We start from the raw sequence: 15,658 nt of genomic DNA, 5'->3' as shown, positions 1-15,658 counted from the left end.
ATTACTCAAAATTTACGTATGAAATTTCATTTCATCTATCACAAATAGTTCTCAAGTTACAAGCTTTTGAATAAGTTCCTCTTCCGGTTATCGGAAATCGCTGAAAAGTTGAAACAGAACTACAAATTTGATATTATATTTCATTAACCCAAGATTTCATTAACCCAAGATTTCATTAACCCAAGATTTCATTAACCCAAGATTTCATTAACCCAAGATTTCATTAACCCAAGATTTCATTAACCCAAGATTCCATTAACCCAAGATTTCATTAACCCAAGATTTCATTAACCCAAGATTTCATTAACCCAAGATTTCATTAACCCAAGATTCCATTAACCCAAGATTTCATTAACCCAAGATTCCATTAACCCAAGATTTCATTAACCCAAGATTTCATTAACCCAAGATTTCATTAACCCAAGATTTCATTAACCCAAGATTTCATTAACCCAAGATTCCATTAACCCAAGATTCCATTAACCCAAGATTTCATTAACCCAAGATTTCATTAACCCAAGATTTCATTAACCCAAGATTTCATTAACCCAAGATTTCATTAACCCAAGCTTTCATTAACCCAAGATTCCATTAACCCAAGATTCCATTAACCCAAGATTCCATTAACCCAAGATTTCATTAACCCAAGATTTCATTAACCCAAGATTTCATTAACCCAAGATTTCATTAACCCAAGCTTTCATTAACCCAAGATTTCATTAACCCAAGATTTCATTAACCCAAGCTTTCATTAACCCAAGATTCCTCCTTTAATTATTTTATTCTGTTCTACTCTAGGAGGTGGTGGGGAAGAGGTAAGCAGTACAACGGTACAACGGTACAGCGGTACAGCGGTACAACGGTATAGAAACGATACGGCTGACTCCTGCTGCCCAATGAATTAGGACAACACAACTTAACGCTCTATTTACCCAGAACTTCTAGAACTGATCCCCCCCCCCTCCATGTGTGTGCCCAGCTAAACGAATCATCCGCCTGCTCAACAAACATCTCGAGATTCCCCGGATGTTGAGAGGTCAGCCATGTTGGATCAAACCACAGAGGCCATCTCTCTTCTGACCGACGTTGTAATGAACGTGACGTCATCTTCCGCGGCTCTTGCCGTGACGTCACTAGCCGATGACGACTTCCTGTCCGCCCAGCTATCGACCAGCTCCCCACCCCCCGACACCCACAACAAAATCCACTTCAACGTTTCCTTCCTAGAAGACATGTCAAATGTCACATCCGGTGCCAATGTCAGCAACTTGACGGCACCTGTCGGACGTGACCTGAGCGTGGCCTTCCAGATTCCCATGTACGTCATCATCTTCACGTTGTCCATCGTGGGCAACGTGCTGGTCATCGTGACGGTACTACAGAACAAGAAGATGCGCTCCGTCACCAACGTCTTCCTGCTCAACCTCTCCGTCTCCGACCTGCTACTGGCTGCCTTCTGCATGCCCTTCACCTTGATCCCCATGTTTCTACGGAACTTTATCTTCGGGGAGGCCATGTGCATCATCATCCGCTACCTGCAAGGTAAGGTAACTCTGGCTTTTACAGTAAGGTAACTCTGGCTTTTACAGTAAGGTAACTCAATCGTTTAGAGTAAAGTAACTCAATGGTTTACATTAAGGTAACTCTGGCTGTTACAGTAAGGTAACTCTGGCTTTTACAGTAAGGTAACTCTGGCTTTTACAGTAAGGTAATTCTGGCTTTTACAGTAAGGTAACTCTGGCTGTTACAGTAAGGTAACTCTGGCTTTTACAGTAAGGTAACTCTGGCTTTTACAGTAAGGTAACTCTGGCTGTTACAGTAAGGTAACTCAATCGTTTAGAGTAAAGTAACTCAATGGTTTACATTAAGGTAACTCTGGCTGTTACAGTAAGGTAACTCTGGCTTTTACAGTAAGGTAACTCAATCGTTTAGAGTAAAGTAACTCAATGGTTTACATTAAGGTAACTCTGGCTGTTAAAGTAAGGTAACTCTGGCTTTTATAGTAAGGTAACTCAATCGTTTAGAGTAAAGTAACTCAATGGTTTACATTAAGGTAACTGGCTTTAAAAGAGAACCCGTTTAGTACACACATGATTAGAGAACCCGTTGCTTACTTCCCTTTGTGGTACTACTCAGATTGTAGTGGTTACTCAAACTTTTAGATATTCAAATCAACCGCATTTTAGACCATTTATGTACATATATCAACCGCATTTTAGACCATTTATGTACATATATCAACTGCATTAAAGACACTTATGTACATATATCAACCTAATTAATGACCATTTATATAAATACGTCAGCCTCACGATTATTTATATGCCTATATAAACCTGATTATTACCATATACATCGCCTAAATAATTAATGACCACATAACTACATATACCACACTCATTAATGACCATTTATATACATATATAATATAGGACCTGAATATTCACTTCATTAAATGGAGCTTTATTGGGTTGTCAAAGACCCCCCCCCAACACACACACACCTCCAACCCCCTTCTCCCCCCACCCCCACCCCCTTCTCCCCCCCCCCTCCCCCATTCTCGACAAGGCTTTAAGCTGAGGGAAACATATCACCTATTTAATGACGGTCATTCCTACACGCCAAAAACATGAACCCAATCAAGATAGAAGAAAAAATTCTTGATGAAAATAAAGTGAAATATTTCTTTCCATTGGCCCGAGATATCGTGGCCAATTTTCGCGGGCCAATGGCCCAGGATTACCCGGCCCAATGGCCCAGGATTACCCGGCTCTATTCATTTCATTCGGACAAATTGGTCAACATGCGATTAATGACCGGATCAAAAAACGGACATTCAATTTTTTAGCGCTTAAGTTCAACGTTTTTGTGCCTGGTAGCTTTGATTCAACACAAATATCGCTTGATTCAACACAAACATCACTTAATTCAACACTCACATCACTTGATTCAACACAAACATCACTTGATTCAACACTCACATCACTTGATTCAACACTCACATCACTTAATTCAACATTCACATCACTTGATTCAACACTCACATCACTTGATTCAACACTCACATCACTTGATTCAACACTCACATCACTTAATTCAACACTCACATCACTTAATTCAACACACAAATCACTTAATTCAACACTCACATCACTTAATTCAACACTCACATCACTTAATTCAACACTCACATAACCTAATTCAACCCATCACTAAATTCACTAATAGCGTATTTAGTTTTCATTGTCGCAAGAAAACATACAATCTTAGACTATTGGCTTTCATAGGCTACCGGCTAGGTCATGGTTTGTGTCATAATGTAGGTCATGGTATAGGTCAAGGTGTAGGTCATGGTATAGGTCATGTTGAGGTCATGGTATAGGTCATGTTGAGGTCATGGTTTAGGTCATGTTGTAGGTCAATAAGGGCTATCACCGTGGGCCTCACTGCCCCATGCCCATTAATGGCCACTTGCTTCCTGCCCAAACTTTCTGCCCGAGCATAATTTGTCCCCAGCTTCAGGGCATATCTGCCAGGCGCCTGTACATGCCACATATCTGCCAGGCAGTAGCCTGTACATGCCACATATCTGCACCGTGTTCTCTGTAAATTGAATCTAAAAAAAATTCTGGAAAGTTTGATCGAATTCATCCAACGAAATCAATAGAAAAAAAAATTCAATTTTGATGTTTCTGAAGTCGAGAATGGCGAATGAAAGTTTTAACATGAGCGGGGATTGGGAGGGACGGGGACAGTGTGGGGGCAGGGACTGAGTTGGGGCAGGGTGTGGCGGAGGTAGATGGGACATGACTGGTTAGGGACGGGCCGCTGATAGTATGGGGTCGGGTGGAATGGATTAAGCTGAGTTTCCCCGACAAGTGTCGCCATCAAAGTGGTCCCGACAAAATGGCCACGACAAAATAGCCACGACAAAATGGTCTGGGCTGACCAGGTCTACGTTATCTACCAGCCACAAAATGTCAAGGTCGTCGGGATGGAGACATTCTCTGGTCACGTGAGAAGTGCATAACCAATGAGCAACCAGCGCGTGCCGTGTGGTCATCAGGCGAGTTTTTTGACCAATCACATTTGAGATTTCTTTCTGTCGTCTGCTTGCTCCATTCTGATTTTTTTTCTTTTACGACATAGACATTTGTACACAAACATAGACATGTGTACACAAACATGGACATTTGTACACAAACATGGACATTTGTACACAAACATGGACATTTGTACACAAACATAGACATTTGTACACAAACATAGACATTTGTACACAAACATGGACATTTGTACACAAACATGGACATTTGTACACAAACATGGACATTTGTACACAAACATAGACATTTGTACACAAACATGGACATTTGTACACAAACATGGACATTTGTACACAAACATGGACATGTGTACACAAACATGGACATTTGTACACAAACATGGACATGTAAACACAAACATGGACATTTGTACACAAACATGGACATTTGTACACAAACATGGACATTTGTACACAAACATGGACATTTGTACACAAACATAGACATTTGTACACAAACATGGACATTTGTACACAAACATAGACATTTGTACAAAAACATGGACATTTGTACACAAACATTTGTACACATTTGAATCTTACAACCTACAAGAAGACTGACGTCACACACCAATCTTCTGGACCCCAGACATCCAAAGCACGTCCACACGTCCGTACGTCCGTACGTCCGTACGTCCCAATAAAAAAGGCATCCTCAGCCTTGACACGATTTTCCCCGGGAATTTTGGTCAAATGTCAAGGTTACTGGCGGGTTATGACGTCAGCTGTAGAATGGAATAGGGTGATGTGGATCCATTGAGGGTAGCTGAATCACCACCCCTACACCCCATAGTGCTGCCCACCCCTACACCCCATAGTGCTGCCCACCCCTACACCCCATAGTGCTGCCCACCCCTACACCCCATAGTGCTGCCCACCCCTACACCCCATAGTGCTGCCCACCCCTACACCCAATAGTGCTGCCCACCCCTACACCCCATAGTGCTGCCCACCCCTACACCCCATAGTGCTGCCCACCCCTACACCCCATAGTGCTGCCCACCCCGCCACACCGGAGCACCCATCTAGGGCGCCACTGCAGTATTTAGCACCTGTGTGGACTAAATGTCGGTGTGTGTGGGGAAAAATGTGTGTGTGGGCCGAAATGTGTGTGTGGGGCGAAATGTGTGTGTGGGGCGAAATGTGTGTGTGGGGCGAAATGTGTGTGTGGGGCGAAATGTGTGTGTGGGGCGAAATGTGTGTGTGGGGGGCGAAATGTGTGTGCGGGTACTGAACAAAAGACACGGGTGTATTTCCCGCCTAAAAGTGTACAAAGTCCCATTAACTTGCTCAAAAATCTCCTCCAATTGGTCTCGCCTAAAAGTGTACAAAGTCCCATTAACTTGCTCAAAAATCTCCTCCTAAAAGTGTACAAAGTCCCATTAACTTGCTCAAAAATCTCCTCCTAAAAGTGTACAAAGTCCCATTAACTTGCTCAAAAATCTCCTCCTAAAAGTGTACAAAGTCCCATTAACTTGCTCAAAAATCTCCTCCTAAAAGTGTACAAAGTCCCATTAACTTGCTCAAAAATCTCCTCCTAAAAGTGTACAAAGTCCCATTAACTTGCTCAAAAATCTCCTCCTAAAAGTGTACAAAGTCCCATTAACTTGCTCAAAAATCTCCTCCTAAAAGTGTACAAAGTCCCATTAACTTGCTCAAAAATCTCCTCCTAAAAGTCTACAAAGTCCCATTAACTTGCTCAAAAATCTCCTCCAATTGGTCTCGCCTAAAAGTGTACAAAGTCCCATTAACTTGCTCAAAAATCTCCTCCTAAAAGTGTACAAAGTCCCATTAACTTGCTCAAAAATCTCCTCCAATTGATCTCGCCTAAAAGTGTACAAAGTCCCATTAACTTGCTCAAAAATCTCCTCCTAAAAGTGTACAAAGTCCCATTAACTTGCTCAAAAATCTCCTCCTAAAAGTGTACAAAGTCCCATTAACTTGCTCAAAAATCTCCCCCAATTGGTCTCGCCTAAAAGCGTACAAAGTCCCATTAACTTGCTCAAAAATCTCCTCCTAAAAGTGTACAAAGTCCCATTAACTTGCTCAAAAATCTCCCCCAATTGGTCTCGCCTAAAAGAGTACAAAGTCCGATTAACTTGCTCAAAAATCTCCTCCTAAAAGTGTACAAAGTCCCATTAATTTGCTCAAAAATCTCCTCCTAAAAGTGTACAAAGTCCAATTAACTTGCTCAAAAATCTCCCCCAATTGGTCTCGCCTAAAAGCGTACAAAGTCCCATTAACTTGCTCAAAAATCACCTCCTAAAAGTGTACAAAGTCCCATTAACTTGCTCAAAAATCTCCCCCAATTGGTCTCGCCTAAAAGCGTACAAAGTCCCATTAACTTGCTCAAAAATCTCCTCCTAAAAGTGTACAAAGTCCCATTAACTTGCTCAAAAATCTCCTCCTAAAAGTGCACAAAGTCCCATTAACTTGCTCAAAAATCTCCTCCTAAAAGCGTACAAAGTCCCATTAACTTGCTCAAAAATCTCCTCCTAAAAGTGTACAAAGTCCCATTAACTTGCTCAAAAATCTCCTCCAATTGGTCTCGCCTAAAAGTGTACAAATTTCCATTAACTTGCTCAAAAATCTCCTCCTAAAAGTGTACAAAGTCCCATTAACTTGCTCAAAAATCTCCTCCTAAAAGTGTACAAAGTCCCATTAACTTGCTCAAAAATCTCCTCCTAAAAGTCTACAAAGTCCCATTAACTTGCTCAAAAATCTCCTCCAATTGGAGCCGCCTAAAAGTGTACAAAGTCCCATTAACTTGCTCAAAAATCCCCTCCTAAAAGTGTACAAAGTCCCATTAACTTGCTCAAAAATCTCCTCCTAAAAGTGTACAAAGTCCCATTAACTTGCTCAAAAATCTCCTCCTAAAAGTCTACAAAGTCCCATTAACTTGCTCTAAAATCTCCTCCTAAAAGTGTACAAAGTCCCATTAACTTGCTCAAAAATCTCCTCCTAAAAGTGTACAAAGTCCCATTAACTTGCTCAAAAATCTCCCCCAATTGGTCTCGCCTAAAAGCGTACAAAGTCCCATTAACTTGCTCAAAAATCTCCTCCTAAAAGTGTACAAAGTCCCATTAACTTGCTCAAAAATCTCCTCCTAAAAGTGCACAAAGTCCCATTAACTTGCTCAAAAATCTCCTCCTAAAAGCGTACAAAGTCCCATTAACTTGCTCAAAAATCTCCTCCTAAAAGTGTACAAAGTCCCATTAACTTGCTCAAAAATCTCCTCCAATTGGTCTCGCCTAAAAGTGTACAAATTCCCATTAACTTGCTCAAAAATCTCCTCCTAAAAGTGTACAAAGTCCCATTAACTTGCTCAAAAATCTCCTCCTAAAAGTCTACAAAGTCCCATTAACTTGCTCAAAAATCTCCTCCAATTGGAGCCGCCTAAAAGTGTACAAAGTCCCATTAACTTGCTCAAAAATCTCCTCCTAAAAGTGTACAAAGTCCCATTAACTTGCTCAAAAATCTCCTCCTAAAAGTGTACAAAGTCCCATTAACTTGCTCAAAAATCTCCTCCTAAAAGTCTACAAAGTCCCATTAACTTGCTCTAAAATCTCCTCCAATTGGAGCCGCCTAAAAGTGTACAAAGTCCCATTAACTTGCTCAAAAATCTCCTCCTAAAAGTGTACAAAGTCCCATTAACTTGCTCAAAAATCTCCTCCTAAAAGTGTACAAAGTCCCATTAACTTGCTTAAAAATCTCCCTTAATTGGTTTCGCCTAAAAGAGTACAAAGTCCGATTAACTTGCTCAAAAATCTCCTCCTAAAAGTGTACAAAGTCCCATTAACTTGCTCAAAAATCTCCTCCTAAAAGTGTACAAAGTCCCATTAACTTGCTCAAAAATCTCCCCCAATTGGTCTCGCCTAAAAGCGTACAAAGTCCCATTAACTTGCTTAAAAATCTCTTCCTAAAAGTGTACAAAGTCCCATTAACTTGCTCAAAAATCTCCTCCTAAAAGTGCACAAAGTCCCATTAACTTGCTCAAAAATCTCCTCCTAAAAGCGTACAAAGTCCCATTAACTTGCTCAAAAATCTCCTCCTAAAAGTGTACAAAGTCCCATTAACTTGCTCAAAAATCTCCTCCAATTGGTCTCGCCTAAAAGTGTACAAATTCCCATTAACTTGCTCAAAAATCTCCTCCTAAAAGTGTACAAAGTCCCATTAACTTGCTCAAAAATCTCCTCCTAAAAGTGTACAAAGTCCCATTAACTTGCTCAAAAATCTCCTCCTAAAAGTCTACAAAGTCCCATTAACTTGCTCAAAAATCTCCTCCTAAAAGTCTACAAAGTCCCATTAACTTGCTCAAAAATCTCCTCCTAAAAGTCTACAAAGTCCCATTAACTTGCTCAAAAATCTCCTCCTAAAAGTGTACAAAGTCCCATTAACTTGCCCAAAAATCTCCTCCTAAAAGTGTACAAAGTCCCATTAACTTGCCCAAAAATCTCCTCCTAAAAGTGTACAAAGTCCCATTAACTTGCTCAAAAATCTCCTCCTAAAAGAGTACAAAGTCCCATTAACTTGCTCAAAAATCTCCTCCCGCCTACACGACCCTGCTGGGAGTTACCTTACCGTTTGTCGACTCACATTGGAGCGTCTGTTTTTTTTATCCAGCGCTGACTCAAGATTTAAAAATTGATGGGTTTAAAACTAATACAACCATCTAGCTAGGCATCTATCCGGCTAACGGGTGTCCGGTTGTCGAGTGTCAGGTTGTCGGGTGTCCGGTTGTCGGGTGTCCGGCTACAGAATCCTATAACGTCGTCAAACTACGGACAACCCCAACCAACCCAACCAACCCAACCAACCCAACCCACCCAACACACTTTAAACGTGTGTAGGACATTTGTTTTAACACAACACCCACCCGGCATTTCAGGACATAAATACCTCGTCGTCCCACACCTCTCCACACACCTCCCCTACACCTCCCCACACACCTCTCCACACACCTCCCCACACACCTCTCCACACACCTCCCCCACACCTCCCCACACACCTCTCCACACACCTCCCCCACACCTCTCCACACACCTCTCCACACACCTCTCCCCACACCTCTCCACACACCTCCCCCACACCTCCCCACACACCTCTCCACACACCTCTCTACACACCTCTCCACACACCTCTCCACACACCTCCCCCACACCTCTCCACACACCTCTCCACACACCTCTCCACACCCCCACACTAGAAATCAAATGATATCCAGGAAAGTTAATAAGATACGCTAAAGTTATCTTCTCCTGATAGTGCAAGACACAGTTTTTCCCTTGTAAATATTTCATCAGGTCTGCAGACACGCACCCCACCCCCACTCCACTCCACCCAACCCCAACCACCCCACAACCCATGGGATTTGCTGGAGTCATTTAATAGCTGTAGAATGTCGAAATATAATATAATTTAATTACATTTACTTCATACATTGTAAATGTTATACGGCACTCGTTACAACAGGAGCTAACATGCTAAAGAAAATAACTATCACAATTTTCTTCATATATATATATATATATATATATATATATATATATATATATATATATATATATATATATATATATATATATATATATATATATATATATATATATATAATAGTAAACAACATGTAAAAGAAGTACGTAATTATGTTGCTTAATTAATTAAACTTCTAATTTTATTAAACCTTACTTAACATTACATTGCAATCAAGTGCTGACCCAGGTGTCATTACATTGCAATCAAGTGCTGACCCAGGTGTCAAATATGAAAGAAATTAGTTCGTCGATAAGTTCATGAAGTTTTGGTCGCATGTTTTCGTCAACTGTCCCCAGACAACAATGTGCAACTGTACCCAGACAACAATGTGCAACTGTACCCAGACAACAATGTGCAACTGTACCCAGACAACAGACTACACAATGCACCTGCATGAACCGGAGGGACGCATTAGGGTGAGAGAATGTGAGGGTTTTCATCCAATAGCGGGGGGGGGGTTACACTTACTTCAACTTCCTGTTTTTCAAACAGCATACAGTGACGTCACACGGCCAATGAAAAGCCCGGATGGCTGAGAGAGCTCTTCAAATTTGAACAAGTCTCTGGTGGGGGGGGGGGGGGGTTGTGGCGTCTTGCAAGCACCACATCCTTACCACATCCTCGCCACATCCTTACCACATCTGACGCTCGGCGGCGACATCAAGCTTCAATTAGCCGTCAATCATGTCTGACGTATGTAGCGTCCGTCATGTCTGACGTATGTAGCGTCAATAATGTCTGACGTATGTAGCGTCAATAATGGCTGACGTATGTAGCGTCAATAATGGCTGACGTATGTAGCGTCAATAATGGCTGACGTATGTAGCGTCAATAATGGCTGACGTATGTAGCGTCAATAATGGCTGACGTATGTAGCGTCAATAATGGCTGACGTATGTAGCGTCAATAATGTCTGACGTATGTAGCGTCAATAATGGCTGACGTATGTAGCGTCCGTCATGTCTGACGTATGTAGCGTCCGTCATGTCTGACGTATGTAGCGTCCGTCATGTCTGACGTATGTAGCGTCCGTCATGTCTGACGTATGTAGCGTCAATCATGTCTGACGTATGTAGCGTCAATAATGGCTGACGTATGTAGCGTCAATAATGGCTGACGTATGTAGCGTCAATCATGTCTGACGTATGTAGCGTCAATAATGTCTGACGTATGTAGCGTCTGTCATGTCTGACGTATGTAGCGTCCGTCATGTCTGACGTATGTAGCGTCCGTCATGTCTGACGTATGTAGCGTCAATAATGGCTGACGTATGTAGCGTCCGTCATGTCTGACGTATGTAGCGTCCGTCATGTCTGACGTATGTAGCGTCCGTCATGTCTGACGTATGTAGCGTCAATAATGTCTGACGTATGTAGCGTCCGTCATGTCTGACGTATGTAGCGTCCGTCATGTCTGACGTATGTAGCGTCAATCATGTCTGACGTATGTAGCGTCAATAATGTCTGACGTATGTAGCGTCCGTCATGTCTGACGTATGTAGCGTCAATAATGTCTGACGTATGTAGCGTCCGTCATGGCTGACGTATGTAGCGTCAATAATGTCTGACGTATGTAGCGTCCGTCATGTCTGACGTATGTAGCGTCCGTCATGTCTGACGTATGTAGCGTCAATCATGTCTGACGTATGTAGCGTCAATAATGTCTGACGTATGTAGCGTCCGTCATGTCTGACGTATGTAGCGTCAATAATGTCTGACGTATGTAGCGTCCGTCATGTCTGACGTATGTAGCGTCAATAATGTCTGACGTATGTAGCGTCCGTCATGGCTGACGTATGTAGCGTCAATAATGTCTGACGTATGTAGCGTCCGTCATGTCTGACGTATGTAGCGTCAATAATGCCTGACGTATGTAGCGTCCGTCATGTCTGACGTATGTAGCTTCCGTCATGTCTGACGTATGTAGCTTCCGTCATGTCTGACGTATGTAGCGTCCGGCATGTAAGCCTCCCTCCATAAATTAAGTGCTAGCCCTGGATGAAACACAGGCCAAAACCTCGAGAGTAAATTATAAACCATGTTTCTTTCAGAATTTTTTCTCCGGAGGGGGGGGGGGAGTACTGGTAAAAGTGTTTTCTATATACATTTAATTTCGTTAAAGGAGGGGGGGGGGTGGACATACACCCGGATGTGATGCCTGACGTTGATGATAAACTTGAATGGTAGCTGGGGTCAGTTGTATGGACTAGTGGAGAACGTCAAACATAACTCCTCAAAACATCACTACAACGTTGACGTTTTGAGGAGGTGTGAAACTTGTTGGTGGATTGTTGAGTGAAACTTGTTAGTGGATTGTTGAGTGAAACTTGTTAGTGGATTGTTGAGTGAAACTTGTTAGTGGATTGTTGAGTGAAACTTGTTAGTGGATTGTTGAGTGAAACTTGTTAGTGGATTGTTGAGTGAAACTTGTTAGTGGATTGTTGAGTGAAACTTGTTAGTGGATTGTTGAGTGAAACTTGTTAGTGGATGGTTGAGTGAAACTTGTTAGTGGATTGTTGAGTGAAACTTGTTAGTGGATTGTTGAGTGAAACTTGTTAGTGGATTGTTGAGTGAAACTTGTTAGTGGATTGTTGAGTGAAACTTGTAAGTGGATTGTTGAGTGAAACTTGTAAGTGGATTGTTGAGTGAAACTTGTAAGTGGATTGTTGAGTGAAACTTGTTAGTGGATTGTTGAGTGAAACTTGTTAGTGGATTGTTGAGTGAAACCTGTTAGTGGATTGTTGAGTGAAACTTGTTACTCGACTGTCAAGCGACGGGCAGCGAGAAAACTTTGTATCTGGTAACAAGGAATAGTCACCTCCCCGTGTCACCACCAGCGAGTCACCTCCCCATGTCACCACCACGGTAGGATCAGCTCATATCTTCCCTCGACCACCGTGACCCTCACACCCCCACCTCCCCCCCACACACACCCCCCACACCCCCCCCCACCCCCGCTGAATGTTTTATGTTGATTGTTGCCACTGTATGGTGATCATGTTCCTAAAATAGATATGACCTCATTTCCTGCCCTGCGGCCCCATTGGTCACGCTCTGTCACGTGGGACTAAAAATCTGGCCAGTGACGTAGGCGGAAGTGACGACACGAGCACATTGATCACGTGACGACAGATTTGTTTAACAGATCACGTGACTGTGACATAGGTATCTGACTGCGACAAGGTGAAGGTCAACCTAGTGCCAGGACAAGGTGAAGGTCAACCTAGTGCCAGGACAAGGTGAAGGTCAGCATCTCCAAATGTTTTGAGCCGTGACGATGTCCGAATTAAACGATTTGTTTTAAAAATGTGATATATTTGGATGAGCTCACCACACAGTGTGTGTGTGTGTGTGTGTTGGATGACAGCCCACCATACAGTGTGTGTGATGGATGACAGCTCACCTACAGTGTGTGTGATGGATGACAGCTCACCACACAGTGTGTGTGATGGATGACAGCTCACCACACATACATACACATACATAAAGCATTGTGTCGACTGTTGTTGAAGCAATGCACTGCATATCTAAATTGTGTTCTTTTATTTTTACTTTCTCGTATATACGAAGTATAGAGAAAGTAATGTAATCGTGCACAAAAACATTGTGTTCTTTTAATTTTTTATTTCTGAAGACAAACCTTCTGTCTGATCATCTGAAGACAAACCTTCTATCCGATCATAAATTTGTTCAAATGCAACGAAAACATTTGGGTAGGGGTCGGGGGTGAGGGTGGGGGGGGGGAATGGTTATCTAAATGGTGAATGATCGTATTGCAATGGTTGTCATGGCAACTGTATAGACACACGCTCTACATAATCCACATTCAATATGTAACGACCTTGATCTTCATTTACCGCCACAACACCACCATTACACCACCATTACACCACCATTACACCACCATTACATCACCATTAAATCCCCATTACACCACCATTACATCACCATTACACCACCATTACACCACCATTACGCCACTATTACATCACCATTACATCACCATTACATTACCATTACACCACCATTACATCACCATTACATTACCATTACACCACCATTACATCACCATAACACCACCATTACATCAACATAACATCACCATTACACCACCATTACACCACCATTACACCACCATTACACCACCACTACACCACCATTACACCACCATTACACCACCACTACACCACCATTATATCACCATTACATCACCATTATATCACCATTACATCACCATTACACCACCATTACACCACCATTACATCACCATTATATCACCATTACACCACCATTACATCACCATTACACCACCATTACATCACCATTACACCACCATTACATCACCATTACACCACCATTACATCACCATTACACCACCATTACACAACCATTACACCACCTTTACATCACCATTACACCACCATTACACCACCATTACACCACCATTACATCACCATTACACCACCATTATACCACCATTACAGCACCATTACACCACCATTACATCACCATTACACCACCATTACACCACCATTACGCCACTATTACATCACCATTACACCACCATTACATCACCATTACACCACCATTACACCACCATTACATCACCATTACACCACTATTAAGCCACCATTACACCACCATTACACCACCATTACACCACCATTACAACACCATTACGCCACCATTACACCACAATTACACCACCATTACATCACCATTACACCACCATTTCGCCACCATTACACCACCATTACACCGCTATTACACCGCCACATACGATAAAGCTACGGATTAAAGTTGTACAACAAATAAATGGGCCGAGCCAAAAGCAATAACTCGGGCCACACCTGGCTCCTGAGGGGCGACATTGTCCCGGCTCATTCAATCTGTCCCTCTCTGCTTCTCCCTCTTCTTGGGATCGATACCAATTCAGCTTGTGGGGATCGATACCAGTTTAGCAGATCGCAGACTTTTTTGTCGCCTCCGTACAAAGTCGTGTAGATATAAGTAAATGGACAGAAAGATGTCCCGCATTTAGCGGAATGTGGGGTGGGGGTGGGGGAGGGGGGGGGTGAGAGGTCTCTGTGTAGGCAAGTTGGTCAAGTTTCTTTCTAGACTCTTGTCAAGTTTCTTTCTAGACTCTTTGGTCAAGTTTCTTTCTAGACTCTTGTCAAGTTTCTTTCTAGACTCTTTGGTCAAGTTTCTTTCTAGACTCTTGTCAAGTTTCTTTCTAGACTCTTTGGTCAAGTTTCTTTCTAGACTCTTGTCAAGTTTCTTTCTAGACTCTTGTCAAGTTTCTTTCTAGACTCTTTGGTCAAGTTTCTTTCTAGACTCTTGTCAAGTTTCTTTCTAGACTCTTGTCAAGTTTCTTTCTAGACTCTTTGGTCAAGTTTCTTTCTAGACTCTTGTCAAGTTTCTTTCTAGACTCTTGTCAAGTTTCTTTCTAGACTGTTTGGTCAAGTTTCTTTCTAGACTCTTGTCAAGTTTCTTTCTAGACTCTTTGGTCAAGTTTCTTTCTAGACTCTTTGGTCAAGTTTCTTTCTATACTCGTTGGTCAAGTTTCTTTCTAGACTCTTTGGTCAAGTTTCTTTCTAGACTCGTTGGTCAAGTTTCTTTCTAGACTCTTTGGTCAAGTTTCTTTCGAGACTCTTTGGTCAAGTTTGTGTTCCTAGACCTTGACCGTTTGATCGATTGATTGAAATGTTGACATCAATTGACCAGGTAGTGGTGTGATCAGATACGTCCAGACAATGGGTCAGATAAACACACCTGTCATTTCTATACATACATACACATACATACACATACATACACATACATACATACACATATATACAATTTTTTACACATACATACACATACATACACATACATACACATACATACATACACATATACACATATATACACATACATACACATACATAAACATACATACACATACATACACATACATACACATACATACATACACATATATACAATTATATACACATACATACACATACATACACAT

General features: G+C 41.9%; 1 protein-coding gene across 1 annotated transcript in view; it reads left to right on the top strand.

The window, feature by feature from the left end:
- Positions 1-972: 972 nt before the first annotated feature.
- The window catches only part of LOC131944565 (cholecystokinin receptor-like), a 70,726-nt gene continuing 56,040 nt past the window's right edge, over positions 973-15,658 (top strand). Inside the window, exon 1 of the mRNA XM_059305249.1 lies at positions 973-1,542. Coding sequence (XP_059161232.1) covers positions 1,044-1,542 — 499 coding nt within the window. The 5' untranslated portion in view covers positions 973-1,043. The remainder of the gene's footprint in view (positions 1,543-15,658) is intronic.

This window comes from Physella acuta, unplaced genomic scaffold, assembly GCF_028476545.2.
Source record: "Physella acuta isolate Inbredline_101_S28 unplaced genomic scaffold, ASM2847654v3 ptg000497l, whole genome shotgun sequence".
In the NCBI taxonomy this organism is placed as follows: Eukaryota; Metazoa; Mollusca; class Gastropoda; family Physidae; genus Physella; species Physella acuta.
This window is presented reverse-complemented; position numbering and strand designations above follow the sequence as displayed.